Below are 18,638 nucleotides of genomic sequence, written 5' to 3'. Positions count from 1 at the left end.
AACTGGAGGCTGGCCTAAAAAGGGTGATGGCTAGTCAGGGCGGGGGGCGGGAAGTCCCCCGACTAGGCTGATTACATGGAACGTTAGAGGGCTGAATGGGCCGGTCAAGCGTGCTCGCGTGCTGGCAGCACGGTGGTGCAGTGGGTTAGCACTGCGGCCTCATGGCGCTGAGGTCCCAGGTTCGATCCCGGCTCTGGGTCACTGTCTGTTTGGAGTTTGCACATTCTCCCCGTGTTTGCGTGGGTTTTGCCCCCACAGCCCAAAGATGTGCAGGGTAGGTGGATTGGCCACGCTAAATTGCCCCTTCATTGGAAAAAATTAATTAGGAACTGTAAATTTAGAAAGAAAAGAGTGCTCGCGTGTTGATGCATTTGAGGAGGCTGAAGGCGGACGTGGCGATGTTACAAAAGACACACCTAAAGGTCACAGACCAGACTAGATTGAGAAAGGGGTGGGTTGGCCAAGTATTCCACTCAGGCTGGACTCAAAGACCAGGGGGTAGCGATCTTGATCAATAAACAGGTGGCATTCGAGACAGGGAGAATCATGTCAGACATGGGACATAATGGTCAGTGGGAAACTGGAGGGGGTGCGGGTGGTACTCGTGAACATATATGCTCCGAATTGGGACGATGTGAAATTTACGAGGCGGGTGATGGGTAAGATCCCAGACTTAGAGTCACGTAACTTGATCATGGGGGGAGATTTTAACAAAGTAATTGGACCGGTCAAAATCCAGGACAGGGAGGGTGCCAGCCGCAGCAAAGGTATTGAAAGGGTTCATGGAACAGATGGGGGAGTTGACCTGTGGAGGTTTGCATGGCCAAGGGCAAAGGAGTTTTCTTTTTTCTTGCATGTCCACAAGGTATACTCTCGGATCGACGTTTTTGTACTGAGCAGGGCTCTAATACTGGGGGTGGTGGATACGGAGTACTCGGCAATCACAGTGTCGATCATGCCCCACATTGGGTGGATCTATGGGTTAGTTTGGAGAGAGGACAACACCAGCTATGGAGGCTGGATGTGGGGTTGTTCGCGGACAAAGCGATCTGTGGGCAGGTGAACAAGTCCATCCAAAACTACTGGGAAACAAATGATACGGGGGAGGTCTCTGCAGCAACGGTCTGGGAAGCTTTGAAGGCAGTGGTCAGAGGGGAATTAATCTCGATGCAGGCCCACAGAGAAAAGGTGGAACAGGCTGAGAGGGATAGGTTAGTTGAGGAGATACTCCAGGTGGACAGGAGATACTCGGAGGCCCCGGACATGGGGCTACTGAGGGAGCGGCGGAGGTTACAGGTGGAGTTTGCGCTGTTGACTACAGGAAAAGCGATGGAACAGCTGAGGAAGGCAGGGGGGATGATTTATGAGTATGGGGAAAAGGCAAGCAGAATGCTACCACACCAGCTCAGAAAAAGGGAGGTGGCCAGGGAGATAGGGAGAGTAAAGTGTAGAGGTGGGATCATAGTCCTGGACCCAGTTGGGATGAATGAGGTGTTTAAGAACTTTTACAGCAAATTATGAGAGTCAGAACTCCCCGCTGAGGTGGAGGGGATGAGGCAGTTTTTGGTCAGTTGAGGTTCCTGAGGGCGGATGAGGATCTGGTGGAGGGGCTGGGAGCCCCAATTGAAATTGAGGAAATAATGGAGGGGCTGGAGGGCATGCAGTCGGGCAAGGCCCTGGGGCCGGATGGCTACCCGGTGGAATTCTGTAAGAGGTTTTTGGAGATATTGAGCCCACTGCTGGTGAGGACATTTAATGAAGCAAGAGAGAAGGGAGTCCTCCCCCCAACAATGTCGCAGGCCTCGATTTCATTGATCCTGAAACGGGAGAAGGATCGGAGCAATACGGGTCATACAGGCCGATTTCTCAACTAAATGTGGATGCCAAACTGCTGGCTAAGATATTGACCACAAGGATAGAGGATTGTGTCCCGGCAGTGAACACCAGACGGGATTTGTAAAGGGCAGGCAACTCATGGCCAATGTTCGAAGGCTTTTAAATGTTATTATGATGCCCTCAGAAGGAGAGGAGATAGAGGTGTTGGTCGCGATGGATGTGGAGAAGGCTTTTGATCGGGTGGAGTGGGATTACTTGTGGGAGGTGCTGGGAAAGTTTGGGTTTGGTGAGGGCTTCATTGACTGTGTGCGGTTGCTCTATCAGGCACCAGTAACGAGTGTGCGTACGAACCGTTTGAGGTCGGGGTATTTTAAACTACACCGATGGACGAGACAAGGATTTCCCTCTCCCCGTTAACTGTTTGCTCTGGCCATAGAGCCATTGGCCATGGAGTTAAGAGCCTCTAGGAACTAGAAAGGGCTGGTTTATGGGGGAGGGGGGTCGTGGAGCACTAAGTCTCGCTTTACGCAGATGACCTGCTCTTGTATATTTCAGACCCATTGGAGGGGGTGGGGGAAGTAATGCGGATCCGAGGGGAATTTGGTAATTTTTCAGGATATAAATTGAACATGGGGGAAATGCGAGATGTTCGCAATACAGGCGAGAGGGCAGAAGAGACTGGGAGAGCTGCCGTTTAGAATGGTAGGAAGGAGTTTTTGATATCTGGGAATCCATGTGGCCCGGGAATGGGAGGCACTGCACAAGTTAAACCTATCCCGGCTGGTAGAACAAATGAAAGAGGACTTTAAGAGATGGACATGCTCCCGCTATCACTGGCGGGGAGGGTACAGACCGTGAAAATGATGGTTCTCCCCAGATTTCTGTTTGTCTTTCAGTGCCTCCCCATCTTCATCCCGAGGGCCTTTTTCAAGCGGGTGAATAAGGTTATTTTGGGCTTTGTGTGGCCGGTTAAAACCCACGGGTGAAGAAAGTGTTGCTGGAGCGCAGTCGGGACAAATCCGGTGGTGGTGACGGCTCTGAGGATCTGGGGGCAGTGGAGGAGATATAAGAGAGTGGAGGGAGCACGGTTTGTACCGGGTAGGCTGGATGGTGGGTTCCGGAGATGGCAAAGGGCAGGAATTAGAAGGATGGGGAATCTATTTATAGACGGGAGCTTCACAGCTTCAAAGCCTTGGAGGATAAATTTGAATTGTCAGCAGGGACTGGGTTTAGGTATCTGCAGGTGCGCGACTTCCTGAGAAGGCAGTATCCGGCCTTCCCACTGCTGCCACCATGGGGGATACAGGACAGAGTAATCTCCAGTTACCTGGGTGGGAGAGGGGAAGGTATCAGATATCTACCAGGAACTTTTGGAATCAGAGGAAACTCCGGTTGAGGAGCTTAAGAGCAATTGGGAAGACGAGCTAGGGGAGAGATAGAGGCGGGTCTGTGGGCGGATGCCCTAAGCAGGGTTAGCACATCCTCATCATGTGCCAGGCTTAGCCGGATACAGTTCAAGGTAGTCGACCGGGCACACATGACGGTGGCTAGAACATAGAACAGTACAGCACAGAACAGGCCCTTCGGCCCTCGATGTTGTGCCGAGCCATGATCACCCTACTCAAACCCACGTATCCACCCTATACCCGTAACCCAACAACCCCCCCTTAACCTTACACTACGGGCAATTTAGCATGGCCAATCCACCTAACCCGCACATCTTTGGACTGTGGGAGGAAACCGGAGCACCCGGAGGAAACCCACGCGCACACGGGGAGGACGTGCAGACTCCACACAGACAGTGACCCAGCCGGGAATCGAACCTGGGACCCTGGAGCTGTGAAGCATTGATGCTAACCACCATGCTACCGTGAGGCCCCTAGGATGAGCAAGTTTTTCAGAGTTGAGGATAGGTGTGCGAGGTGTGTGGGAAGCCCAGCAAATCATGTCCACATATTTTGGGCATGCCCGATGCCGAGGGTTTTGGCAGGGTTTCGCTAAGGCGATGTCCACCGTATTCAAAACACGGATGATGCAGAGTCCAGTGGTGGCGATCTTTGGAGTGTCGGAAGAGCCAGGAGTCCAGGGGGCGAAAGAGGCCGACGTCTTGGCTTTTGCCTCCCTGGTAGCCCGGAGACGGATTTTATTCATGTGGAGGGACTCGAAGCCCCCGAGTGGAGAGACCTGGGTTAGTGACATTGGCTGGGTTTCTCAGTCTCAAGAACTTAACGTTTGCCTTAAGAGAGTCAATGTTAGGGTTTACCCGGAGGTGGCAGCCGTTCGTCGACTTTCTGGGGAAAACTTAAAATGTCAGCAAATGCAGTATTCCAAGGGGGGGTGGGGGAGGGCCAGACTGTTGTTTTCTGGTTGGGGTGTGTGCAAATTGTGATGGGGGTGGAAATGTTTATTGTACCATTTTTATGTCGCTGTTATTATTATTGCAAAAATTGGACTTCCGGTTGCGGCTATGCCTGGGTAGGTCGCACGGTCGGCAGCTCCCGCCGACAACGGACATTCGGGCCTTTCTACGGAGCTACAGCAGCACTTGGACGACGTTTCCTGGTGTGGGAAGGAAACAGTGAGGGTCCCCCAGCGCTGTATGGAGTGGACCAGGAGTGGGGCGATCAAAAAGCAGCTTTGGAGAAGAGAGGAGAACGGGCACGTAAAAACAAGATGGCGGCCGGCGGGGATCAGGCAGCGTGGGCCCAGTGGTCACGGGAGCAGCAGGAGTTTCTTAGGAGCTGCTTCACTGAGTTAAAGGCAGAGATGTTGGCCCCTATGAAGGCTTCTATTGAAAGGTTGGTGGAGACCCAGAAGATGCAGGGGACGGCGATTAAGGAGGTGCAGCAAAAGGCATCTGACAACGAGGATCAGATTTTGGGCCTGGCGGTTAGAGTGGAGGCGCACGAGGCCCTGCATAAGAGATGGCAGGAGAAGCTGGAAGACCTTGAAAATAGGTCGAGGAGGCAGAACCTGCGGATTCTGGGTCTCCCTGAAGGAGTGGAGGGGTTGGATGCTGGTGTGTATGTGACCACGATGCTGGGAACGCTGATGGGCGCGGGGCATTTCCCGCGGCCCCTGCAGCTGGATGGGGCGCAGAGAGTCCTGGCAAGGAGGCCGAGGGCGAACGAGCCGCCGAGGGCTATGGTGGTAAGATTCCACCGCTTCACCGACAAGGAGTGTGTCCTGCGATGGGCAAAGAAGGAGCGAAGCACTAAGTCGGAGAACTGCAAGATCCGTATTTAACAGGACTGGGGTGCAGAGCTGGCCAAGAGGCGTGTGGGATTCAACCGGACCAAGGTGGTCCTCCACAGCAAAGGGGTGAAGTTCGGGCTGCTACAGCTGGCGAGGCTGTGGGTTACATATCAGGACCGGCACCATTATTTCGATACGGCGGATGAGGCGTGGACTTTTATTAAGAACGAGAAGCAGGACTCGAACTCATGGACTGATGTATGTTGTTGGGGCACCCCGGTGGGGTGGGGGGGTGGGGTGGGGGGGGCTGGGGGGGAGGGGTATAATGTTGGTCTTCCCCCCGTGTTTTGATTTTTTTGTTGCCCTTTTGTTCTGGACCCTCGAGGTTCTGGGCCGGGTCGCAGTTGGTGTAGAGCTGCGTCACAGGCGGTGGGGACGGGACGGACAATGAGAGCAGTTGGCGGGGTGGGGGGAGGAGTCACTTAACGTTGGGGATAGCACCCAGTTTGTTTGATTGAGTTTTTGTTTAGTTTTTTTCTCTTGACACATGGGAATAAGGGGGAGGGCTCTCTCTCCCTCACTTAGTTGGGGGCGGGGGGGGGGGGGGGGGGGGGGGGGGGGGTTGGAGACCCGTAGAGGGAGCCAACAGTGGGATTGGAGGTAGAGGCGGGAGCAGTCGGGATCAGCATGAGTCAACTGACTTACGGGAGTGCAATGGGGGGAGGGGGGAAGGGGGGTTAAGTGGACGCTTGACTAGGGTGAGGGGGATGGGGGGGGGGCTGGGATGCTGCTTGCTGTAGGGGAAGCAACATTCGGAGTAAAAGGGAGAGTCAGGACGGGGAGCCTCCGGCTGGGGGGGGGGGGGGGGGGGGGCTGGAGTGTGTGGCAGGCGCGGGCACATGGCTGGCCTAAAAAAGGGGATGGCTAGTCGGCGGCGGCCGGGAGGGATAATTAACCCTCCGACCAGGCTGATCACGTGGAACACGAGGGGGCTGAATGGGCCGGTCAAGAGGGCCCATGAGTTTTCGCACTTAAGGGGGCTAAAGGCAGATGTAGCTATGCTACAAGAAACGCATCTGAAGCTCGCTGATCAAACCAAGCTGAGGAAGGGATTGGGTGGGGCAGGTCTTTCACTCAGGTGGATCAGACGGAGGAGCACTTTAAGAGGTGGGACATGCTACCGCTTTCCCTGGCGGGCAGGGTGCAGTCCGTAAAGGTGACGGTCCTCCCCAGGTTCTTGTTCGTCTTCCAGTGCCTTCCCATCCTCATCCCCAAGTCCTTCTTCAAGCGGGTGAACAGGATTGTCACGGTATTTGTGTGGGCAAACAAGACCCTGCGAGTTAAGAGGCGCAGTCGGGGGGGGGGGGGGGGGGGGCTGGCGCTGCCGGACGTCTGCAGCTATTATTGGGCAGCAAACATATCCATGATCCGGAATTGGGTAGTAGAGGAGGGGGGGGGGGGGGGGCCTCTTGCAGGGATACTAGCTTGGGGGCACTGATAACGGCACCGCTGCTGTTCCCACTGGCACGGTACACCACGAGTCCGATGGTGACATTGAGGATCTGGGGTCAGTGGAGGAGGCACAGGGGGGAGGTAGGGGCCTCAGTCTGGACCCCGATACTAAACAACCACAGGTTCGTCCCGGGTAGAATAGACGGTGGGTTCCTAAGCTGGCACAGAGCGGGTATCAGAAGGATGGGGGACTTGTTTATTGATGGGACTTTTGCCAACCTGAGGGCGCTGGAAGAGAAATTCGGGTTGCCCCCAGGGAATACCTTTAGGTACCTGCAGGTCTGTGCTTTCTTGAACATAGAACATAGAACAGTACAGCACAGAACAGGCCCTTCGGCCCTCGATGTTGTGCCGAACAATGGTCACGCTACTCAACCCCACGTGTCCACCCTATACCTGTAACCTTACTTTTAAGGACACTACGGGCAATTTAGCATGGCCAATCCACCTAACCTGCACATCTTTGGACTGTGGGAGGAAACCGGAGCACCCGGAGGAAACCCACGCACACACGGGGAGGACGTGCAGACTCCGCACAGACAGTGACCCAGCCAGGAACCGAACCTGGGACCCTGGAGCTGTGAAGCATTTATGCTAACCACCGTGCTGCCCCTTGAAGAAGCAGGTGGGGGAATTTCCGCTGCTGCCTGCCTGTAGGACACAGGACAGGGTGGTGTCGGGCATGAGACGGAAAGGTATCAGACATATACCAGGAGCTGCAGGAGGCGGAGGAGGCCTCGGCAGAGGAGCTGAGGGGCAAGTATGAGGAGGAGCTGGATGAGGGCCTGTGGGCAGACGCCTGGGCAGAGTCAATTCCTCCTCATCTTGTGCCAGGCTTAGCCTGATTCAGTTTAAGGTGGTACACCGGGCGCATATGACAGTGGCAAGAATGAGCAAGTTCTTTGGGGTGGAGGACAGGTGTGTGAGGTGTTCAGGGAGCCCAGGAAACCATGTCCATATGTTTTGGGCATGCCCAGCACTTAAAGGCTATGTCCAAGGTCTTGGACACTCGGGTAAAACCGAGTTGGGGGATAGCAATATTTGGGGTGTCAGAAGATTCAGGAGTGCAGGAGTCGAAAGAGGCCGGAGTCTTGGCCATTGCCTCCTTGGTAGCCCGGAGACGGCTCTTGTTAATGTGGAGGGACGCGAAACCCCTAAATGTAGAGGCTTGGGTCAGTGATATGGCTGGGTTTCTAAGTTTGGAGAGGATAAAGTTTGCCTTAAGAGGGTCCTTGCTGGGGTTCTCCAAGCGGTGGCAACCGATCCTTGACTTTCTCACGGAACATTAAGGTCAGCAGCAAACCGGCAGTGGGGAGCGATATGGGTTGTGGATGGATTTCACTGGTACAGGGTAGATATCCCACCTTGTTTTGTTAAGTTGTTAATTCGTTTTTTTTTTAATTCTGTTTTTTGTTGCCCTCTTTTTGTAGTGGTTTTGTGAAAATTTTGAATAAAAATAAGTTTTAAAAAAAATTATTGCAAAAATTGCAAATACCCTAATAAAAATATTTTTAAAAAACCATTAGTGAGTAGACTACACCAAGCGTACCCATTTCGGACAGATCTGTACGGATTTGCAGATACTTCAAAGTCACTAAATCCAGTATTGCATACGGAACAATACCTCATGTTAATGAAATGTTCGCAGGATTGATGCTCGGAGACACAGAGGCTTACAATCCAAGAGTTTTATTAATGAGGAGTGTTCAGTACAGGCTGCTTCTTTACTCTGCAGTTATCCGTGCTAGCGATTGGTGATGCAATCTGCGGTGATGTCATGCATATATTATGCAGTGCTCATGATCAATTCAGCTCCAGTGCAGCTTATCAGGAGTCAATATAAATACATAATAGCTGGGACCACTCCCTCCTGACTGTAAATCACTGTGCCACCACACTGGTGGTGACGGAGGGATCTGGTTCATTGTCTGTGGGACAGTTCTCCCAATTTTTACACGTCTCCAATATTAGTGAGGACTACTTTGGGAAGAACTACTGGGCAGGGTGTCTTTGCTATAACCAAATAGTCTGTCTAGTTTTATTCTTATTTGACTTTTTGTAATAGTTTGATACAACATAGGGGCTCGCTGGACCATTGCAGAGGGCAGTTAAGTGTCAAACACATAATAATCTTTATTGTCACACGTAGGCTTCCATTACCACTGCAATGAAGTTACTGTGAAAAGCCCCTCCGCCACATTCCAGCACCTGTTCGGGTACACATGGAGAATTCACAATGCCCAAATTACCTAATAAGCACGTCTTTCGTGACTTGTGGCAGGAAACCGGAGCACCCGGAGGAAACCCACGCAGACACAGGGAGAATACACAGACTCCACACAGACAATGACCCAAGCCAGGAATCGAACCTGGAACCCTGGGGCTGTGAAGCAACAACGCTACCCACTGTGCTACCGTGGGTCTAGAGTCACATGTAGGATTCATAGATTATCATAGAATTTACAGTGCAGAAGGAGGCTATTCGGCCCATCGAGTCTGCACCGGCTCCTGGAAAGAGCACCCTACTCAAGGTCATCACCTCCACCTTATCCCCATAACCCCACCCAACACTAAGGGCAATTTAGCATGGCCAATCCACCTAACCTGCACATCTTTGGACTGTGGGAGGAAACCGGAGCACCCGGAGGAAACCCACACACATACGGGGAGGATGTGCGGACTCCGCACAGACTGACCCAAGCCAGGAATCGAACCTGGGACCCTGGAGATGTGAAGCAATTGTGCTAACCACAATGCTACCGTGCTGCCCAGGATGGACAGGGATAGGCCGAGTTTCATAATCATTAGACAGATTTTATTCCAGATTTATCAATTAATTTTAAATTCTCCCAACTGGTCTGGCCATACCTCGGGCACATTAATCCAGGCCTCTGAATTACTTGTGTATTAAACATTATGCTATTGTTCCTTTGTCTGATTAATTTGTCTGAACATGAGCCATATGTGCCTTTTAATATTTGAGTGGTCAGTTATTGGAAATCCTTGAAGTTCCATTAGCTTTTCTGGGATAAAACAGAATAAATAAAATTATAGCCATTTGGTCTAACTGTTCAGTACAGTGGTTCCTTACAAGCCTCCTCACACCTCATTTCATCTAATCGTATCCATGTGATTTTCAGTGCCCTTCTGCATGTATTTGTTTAGTTCGCCCTGTACAACACTATTCACCCCAACTACTCCTGGTTTGAGTCTAACCATTCACAGGGAAAACAAATTGCTTTTCATGGCCACTATGTCTCAAAACATTTTACAGCCAATTAAGTACTTTAAGTGTAGTGACTGTTGAAATGGAGAAAATGCAGCAACTATTTTGCACAATACGAGCTCCAAAGTGATAATGACCTGATCACAGAGCAACATGGTAGCACAGTGGTTAGCACTGTTGCTTCACAGCGCCAGGGACCCGGGTTCGATTCACAATTTGGGTCTGTGCTAATGTCTGCATGTTCTCCCAGTGTCTGCGTGGGTTTCCTCCAGGTGCTCCGTTTTCCGCCCACAAGTCCCAAAAGACGGGCTGTTAGGTAAATTGGACAATCTGAATTCTCCCTGTGTACCCAAACAGGCGCCGTGGCGACTAGGGGATTTTCACAATAACTTAATTGCAGTGTTAATGTAAACCTACTTGTGATACTAATAAAGATTATAAATGATTATCAGTTTTTATGATGTTGATTTGGGAGATAAATGTTTTGCCAGAACACTCAGGACAACCCCTCTGCTCTTCCTTGAACAGTGCCATCCTTTTATTTCCACTTGGGAGGCAGCAGATAAGACTTTGGTTTAATATCTCATCCAAAAGATGGCACCTTCAACCGTGTAGTACTCCTTCAGTGTTGCACTGGAGTGTCAGCCTTGAATTTCGTGTTCAAGATCTGAAGATTCAAGAGTGAAAACAACAGGGCTAATACACTCTGGGCAAAGAAGTTTCTCATGAATTCCTTATTTGATTTATGAATGGCTGCCTTATATCCATGATCTTTGGTTTTGGATTCTTCCACGAGTAGAAACATCTTTTCTACGTCAATCCTTTCACAGTTATGACCTCTATCAGGTCATCCTTCAGCATTCTTTGATGTGGATATAGAAGCCCCATCTGTTTTGTTTTGCTGAGTGTTATAACCTGTCAGTTCTGGTATTATGCTTGTAGATACAAGAAAAGTATGTATGTAAATATCAGTGTTCTGTTTGAATCTAGGAATTATTTAGACTAATGCAATCAAGATCTCAGCAAATGGGTCATTGTACTCATTGTTTGAGGATCCCACCCAATGGCCCTCTAATGTACCCATGACACCACTTACTGCTCGCTGTAGCTTTAGGTTAAACCCTGGCTGATTGTTCAATAAAGACCCATTATAGTACTGGCTTCTCTTTACACTTTATTAATTTAAATGTCACATTTTGTTTCCATCAATACTTGTATTTGAAATTAAAAATCTTCTGTAGATAGACATGATACACTAATGAACATTGGCACACACACATTCACCTCCACAGACTTCCAACCACTGAGCTCGAAAACAATACTGCAGCGTGCGGAAACCGGCATTAATACATGGACCTGGAAACATCTATATATACATTTTAAAAATGATAGAAACTACACCAGTGTCACACTGAGCTACACTTAAATAAGATCAAGAGGTTTTAAAAGGGGAATAATCCTTAAGATATCCAGTTTTAAACAGGTCCCACTGCCTATTTGTGCTCAGAGCATAGTGGTCAGAAGCTATCTTAAATAATCAGCCAGCTGCAGAAAGCAAAGATCGGAATCAGAACGAGAATTTCATTTAATGCCAGGAAATTTCCCCTATCATCTGCTGTTCGTTGGGCAGATGTAAAAACAGAAAATGCTGGAAACGCTCAGTAGTTTTGGCAGCATTTGAGGAGAGGGAGACAGAATTAATGTTTCCAGGTCTGAAACACTCTTTTCAGATGCTGACGAATGTTTACGGCATTTTCTGTTCTTATTTTAAATTTCCAGCAGCTACATTATTTTGCTTTTATATTAAGATTCTGAACAAAAAAGGTTTCTTCACCAGAAAAAGCCACTTAGAGTAATTGGATACTCTTGGATTTTAAAAAATAACTAAATCCTTAAATAAATCAAATATTTATGTGGTTGGGTGAAGTGTTTAACACTTTGATGTGTAATTGTGGTTACAAAGCAAACCACCGAGATAGAATACACTCCAGGGGAAACCTATTTTTAGGCAGTTATTTGCCATCTTTGCCAAGTATTAATTTTCTGTCAGGAGGTGGTGCTGTATAATTGGGTAAATATTTTAAGATAAAAGCCACACAGCTGCCAGAAAAAGGTACAAGAGGAAAACACCTCTCAATCTCTCATCATTCCATTAGTCCCATCCTTTTGAGCCTGAACCAGGCCCCAGGACTGAATTTGCTCATTTCCATAATTCACTTTTCGGTTGTCAAGCAGTTTTCATTGTAACATAAGAGAATGATACAATCACACTTATTGTGAAGTTTATATCAACAGGTGAAAAAACAAGTGAAACTTTGAACAGTGATACATCGCATAGTAACACTTCCTCTGCTGCAAAGGCTGAAGATTTCATCTAAAAACAGATATAAGACTTGTTTTTAAAAAAAAGGTATTTCCATTTTCCGCTGATGTTTGATTAAAAAGGTGAACCTTTAAGTGGGAAGGTGAAAATGAGGAAATGGCACCTTATCTTCTCTTGGGATACCAAGCTTTCTGTAACTCTTAACTTCTATCCATGTACCCCAAGCTCTCTGCACTTACCAATAGCCCAACCACCATCAACCTTAAACCTCTTGAGTTACCAAGCTGTCTGCACCGACATTATCAGCAACCCCTGAAAATATCTGGCCAACATCTGGTCACTTGGTGTTCATGCTCTCTACTGATTACATAAGATTGTAAAACACACAATGACTTTTGAGTTCAATTAAACAAGCAAACCCTGATTTCCTATATGTGACAAGATTTTGCCATCCAAGAATTGCCCATTTTACAAACATGAGCAAACTGGAGTTTGGTTCTCTGTCCACCCCAGTGATATATAAGTAAGGAATATCATTCATGGGCATCTATATGTGACCACTGTACAACCCAAAGTAAACCCTCAAGAGGTAGATTTAGCCCCCAATTTCTACAGTATTTACAAAAGAAATGCTCCAAAGCACATTAAATGTTATTTCAAGCTGATCAAACAGTTGTGTGTGGGAGAGGCAGAAAATATGGAATCATGATTGCCCAAGTTAAATCTTGGTGAGGACATGAACACCGCGGATTATCCTCACTCCATTTGCTGTTCCACAGATGGTGGTAAAGTTGCTGAATTGAATGATCACTTCTCCAGCATTCACTAAAGTCTGCTCTATCAAGATCGCTGAACAGGCTTACAAATTTAGAGCACATGGATTTTGATTGAAAATAAGTACATTGTCATGATTGAAAGTATTAAATGCCACTGTACAGCCATGATCTGGCTCCTGAAGAAAGGTGTGGGTTAACCTGTACAATGTATTAACCTTTGCATTGAAAGGAAAAACTTGCATTTTTATAGCAAATGAAGCACTTGTGAAGCGTAGTCACTGTTGAAATGTTGGAAATGTAGTAGCCAATCAGCACACAGCAAGGTCCTGCTCAGCACAAATACTAATAAAAGTTCCTACAGTAAGGAATAGGTTGCATAGTTTAAATTCACAGCACAGTTCTGATGAGGCACAGACAAAGACAGAATTTTCACTGAACCTGGAAGAAGCTGGTTGGGGGCAGTGTGTTTATTCAATTTAAGAGCAGGAATCTTTACCAATCAAAAGGCTTAATTAAATCAGCCCCTATAACACTCAAAATTGTAGTTAATCTTTACATTTACAGTGAAGAAAGATTACCAGTTGCCAGCTAGAAGAATTCTAGTGAGTGGAGTGTGAAAACTTGGGCCTTATTTCAAATATTCCCTGCCATTTGAATATTTGCAGCAGACATATAGGCAATGGACTTGATCACTATGGCAATGAAACAAAATGAATTTCTTTCCATTAACATGATTAAAACACTGTCAAAACAGGTACAGCAAGAGACATTAAACAGAATTTCCCTGAACATCTTAGTTACACAGCAAGTCAGACCAACCATCTTCATTCAGACTGTGACTGGTGAAGTTTTTAGAGAAGATAACTGCTCACCGATCAATTTCAATTAACAACTATAAGCATTAAAATGTTAAGATCTCTCCTACTTATAGCATTCAGAATTTTGCAATACATCAGAATGATGAGATTTAGCTAAGAAATGCATCCAGGCACTGCACGGATCACCAGTCAGGATGAACATTAAAGTAAGGAAAATGGGAAATTCTTTTGGGGGAGGGGATATTTAAAACCAGCAATAATTTGTGATTCAATGTGTGAGCGAGAGAAAAAAAGTATAGAGAGACATGAGAGAGAGAAACCTGCAAGTCAGAAAAAGATAGGATAGACAGAAAGATAAAATGAGATAGCTAATCCCAACAGAAAATAAAAACAAAAAGCAATGAACAAACAAGCGCAACAAGACTGTATGATGAGTGAATACAGAAAACAATTCCATTTAACCAGTGGCATTGGTACCACCATTTACCACTCAATTAAAAAAAAAATTAAATTTAGAGTACCCAATTTTGTTTTTCCAATTAAGGGGCAATTTAGCGTGGCCAATCCACCTACCCTGCACATCTTTGGGTCGTGGGTGTGAAACCCACGCAGACATGGGGAGAATGTGCAAACTCCACACGGACAGTGACCCAGGGCCGGGATTCGAACCCGGGTCCTCAGTGCCACAGTCCCAGTGCTATCCACTGTGCCACATGCCGCCCCATACCACTCATTAATAATAGTGCTGTCGCTTTTGATCACTGCTCACTTCCAACAAGGTCAGAAACATGGCCAACTGACACTAATATTTGAGCATTCTGGCATTTACAGTTTACCAGTTTCTTTTGTTAAGCAATTTTGATTGTTAATGTTGTAATAATGTTCCCAACAGATACTAGATTTGTTAGGCATACAGCAATTCAGAATGAACTGATTCTTGGGGAATACAGGAAAGCAGGTGTGATTCGAAAGAAACTGATTTCTGGGGAAATCATGAACAGCACAGAATTGCCTGGAATAAAAACTGGAAATACAGTGGCTCGGCCTACATCTGTGAAGAGAAACAGCAGGTTCATGTTCCATATATATCTTACATGAGAAGGTACCCACCAAAACAGCAAGTGTATCTTTCTTCTTCACAGATGCTGGCTGATTTGCAGTGTGTTTTTCTGACAATTCTTGTTTTTATTTTAGGTTTCCGCATTTCAAAGTTTGTTAAATTCTTCATAGGTATGTAGAAGAGATTGAATGCTTACAATTATTCCCACTTTGCAGCTTGTATATTACTGTATAGTGGATTTGCGCTAACTTTGGATCTGACATCTCACCACTTGCTCCACCAATACAAATACTAACTTTGTAATACTATCAAAACTGACTGAACTGAAAGAACCGACATCTAGCTATCCAGTGCTTTTCACAAACACAGGAACTCCCAAAGCACTTTGCAATCAATTAATTGCAAAGTGTAGATATTGTTGTAATGTAGGAAATGCTTCAATTAATATGTGGAATCTTACTGTATGCAAATAGCAATGAGATAATGACCTGATAATCTGTTTTCGGTGACACAGGTTAAGGGATAAAAGTTGTCCAGAACAGTGGGGAGAACTCTCCCACAAACTTCAGAGATAAGAGTGCTACCATTAAACCAGTCTAATATGGTATCATTTGATTCAAATAAACAGAACTGCGTGGGGACATAACAAGGATATCTGAATCTCAATTTTAACGGCTCACAGAAACTTGAGAGTTACTATGGGATGCTAAACTGGATTATTTACATTTTGTGTAATCAGAATGGAGTCCATCAAGACAGGAGGCACCAAGAAACTTGTTTAAATTCAAATTAAATCTGAAGTGACCAGGGAATGTTTGTTTACAAACAAAAATTGGGGTTTTGAGTCATGCATGCTGTGCTGGTACGCCTCAACTTCGAGGTGATGTGACTTCCCTCCTGCCAACACAATGGAAAACTCATGGGTGCTTCATATTTACATTACGTTATAGCAACTATTTGAATCATTTGATCAATACTCTTTAATTCATCAATCACAGTCAAATAATTAGCTTTCTGCCTAAAAAGACTGTCATTCAGAAAAGATAAATGCAGCCCCCGTTCTTCAAATAATGGATGAATTGTCCCATTAGACAAAGATGGCACACAGCCTTCTGAAATGATTCATAACATGTGGTGCACTCACTTCCAACTCTGTCACACGCAGGGACAAGGATGGAGTTCTATTCAATATTGGGCTAGATGGGTTGGATTTATGGTTTCAATATCTTTAATGCATCATTTTAAGAATGCTTACTCTCTGAAAAAAAATCACCTCACACTGGTCGACCATTTCATGTCCTCTTCCCCCCACCCCAAACAATTTCTGGACAGAGTGAATGCCTCTCACACACATGCACACACAAAACAACACCCAAGGTGCAAAATGCATCTTCCATCAAGTCGGAGTTTCAGTGTTCTTTCAATAACCTTAAAATAAAAAAAAATATAGGGCCTCAGACCGAGACTTCTTGCTAAAATCTATTGGCTAACCGGGAGTTTCCGATTGTATGCAGAATAAGTTAAGTTTTGAAGTTGGATAGTTCTGGTCACGCGTTTAGATGTCGAATCGGTTAGAAACGTAGGTGGTTCCAGAGCTCTGCCGGCTGTACTGCAACTGTTCGGCCAGCAGGCCATTCCGTCCATACTGGTAATCTGTGTACTGAGGGTACAGCACACTTCCATTCATCTGCTGCTTCTGATCAACAGACAGTTCTTGATGCGGACTGAGAGACATAAGGTCCCCGGAGGTGACTGGAAGCAACTTTCTCTTGGCTTCTTGGTTGGCATCATATTTAGCCTGTTTTAGAAAGACACAAGAAATAAGTGGGAATCATTTCATAGAAGCCCGACAGTGCAGGAAGCCATTCGGCCTATTGAGTCTGCAATGACCCGCTGAAAAAGCAATCTACCTAGGCTCATGCCTCCTCCCTATTCCCGTAACCCCAACTAATCTTTTGGATACGGCAGCATGGTGGCGCAGTGGGTTAGCCCTGCTGCCCGCCGCCGAGGTTCCAGGTTCGATACCGGCTCTGGGTCACTGTCCGTGTGGAGTTTGCACATTCCCCCCGTGTTTGCATGAGTTTCGCCCCCACAACCCAAAGATGTGCACGCTAGGTGGATTGGCCACACTAAATTGCCCCTTAATTGAAAAAAAAGATTGGGTATTCTAAATTTAATTTTAAAAAACACTAACCTTTTGGATACTAAGGGACAATTTAAGCATAGCCAATCCACCTAACCTGCACATCTTTGAACTTTGAACAAGACGTTGGACTCCATCAGGTGTCTCATTACCAACACAACATTCCCTGACCCGTGTGTCTTAATACAAACACGACATTCCCCGACCCAGTATCTCAACACAAACAAAACATTCCCCGACACGGGTGTCTCAATACAAACACGACATTCCTCGACCCAGGGGTCTCAATACAAACACGACGTTCCCCGACACGGGTGTCTCAATACAAACACGATATTCCCCGACACGGGTGTCTCAATACAAACACGACATTCCCCGACACGGGTGTCTCAATACAGACACGACATTCCCCGACACGGGTGTCTCAATACAAACACAACATTCTCCGACAAGGGTGTCTCAATACAAACACGACATTCCCCGACACGGGTGTCTCAATACAAACACGATATTCCTCGACCCAGGGGTCTCAATACAAACACGACATTCCCCGAAACGGGTGTCTCAATACAGACACGACATTCCCCGACACGGGTGTCTCAATACAAACACGACATTCCCCGACACGGGTGTCTCAATACAAACACGACGTTCCCCGACACGGGTGTCTCAATACAAACACGATATTCCTCGACCCAGGGGTCTCAATACAAACACGACATTCCCCGACACGGGTGTCTCAATACAGACACGACATTCCCCGACACGGGTGTCTCAATACAAACACGATATTCCCTGACACGGGTGTCTCAATACAAACACGACATTCCCCGACACGGGTGTCTCAATACAGACACGACATTCCCCGACACGGGTGTCTCAATACAAACACGACATTCCTCGACCCAGGGGTCTCAATACAAACACGACATTCCCCGACACGGGTGTCTCAATACAAACACGACATTCCCCGACACGGGTGTCTCAATACAAACACGACATTCCCCGACACGGGTGTCTCAATACAAACATGACATTCCTCGACCCAGGGGTCTCAATACAAACACGACATTCCTTGATCCGTGTGTCTTAATACAAACACGACGTTCCCCGACCCAGTGTCTCAACACAAACACAACATTCCCCGACACGGGCGTCTCAATACAAACACAACATTCCCCGACCAGCGTGTCTCAATACAAACACAACATTCTCCGACACGGGTATCTCAATACAAACACGACATTCCCCGACACGGGTGTCTCAATACAAACACGACATTCCTCGACCCAGGGGTCTCAATACAAACACGACATTCCCCGACACGGGTGTCTCAATACAAACACGACATTCCCCGACACGGGTGTCTCAATACAAACACGACATTCCCCGACACGGGTGTCTCAATACAAACACGACATTCCCCGACACGGGTGTCTCAATACAAACACGACATTCCCCGACACGGGTGTCTCAATACAGACACGACATTCCCCGACACGGGTGTCTCAATACAAACACGATATTCCCCGACACGGGTGTCTCAATACAAACACGACATTCCCCGACACGGGTGTCTCAATACAAACACGACATTCCTCGACCCAGGGGTCTCAATACAAACACGACATTCCTTGATCGTGTGTCTTAATACAAACACGACGTTCCCCGACCCAGTGTCTCAACACAAACACAACATTCCCCGACACGGGCGTCTCAATACAAACACAACATTCCCCGACCAGCGTG

The 18,638-nt window shown here is 47.2% G+C and overlaps 1 protein-coding gene across 1 annotated transcript in view; it reads right to left on the bottom strand.

Annotated features, from left to right (window-relative positions):
- Nucleotides 1-10,923: 10,923 nt before the first annotated feature.
- The window catches only part of slc35e1 (solute carrier family 35 member E1), a 56,602-nt gene continuing 48,887 nt past the window's right edge, over nucleotides 10,924-18,638 (bottom strand). The window contains exon 6 of the mRNA XM_038776345.1: nucleotides 10,924-16,544. Coding sequence (XP_038632273.1) covers nucleotides 16,302-16,544 — 243 coding nt within the window. The 3' untranslated portion in view covers nucleotides 10,924-16,301. The remainder of the gene's footprint in view (nucleotides 16,545-18,638) is intronic.

This window comes from Scyliorhinus canicula, chromosome 18 (genome assembly GCF_902713615.1).
Source record: "Scyliorhinus canicula chromosome 18, sScyCan1.1, whole genome shotgun sequence".
Lineage (NCBI taxonomy): Eukaryota > Metazoa > Chordata > Chondrichthyes > Carcharhiniformes > Scyliorhinidae > Scyliorhinus > Scyliorhinus canicula.
Note: the sequence above shows the minus strand (reverse complement) of the source record. Positions and strands in the feature narration are given on the sequence as shown.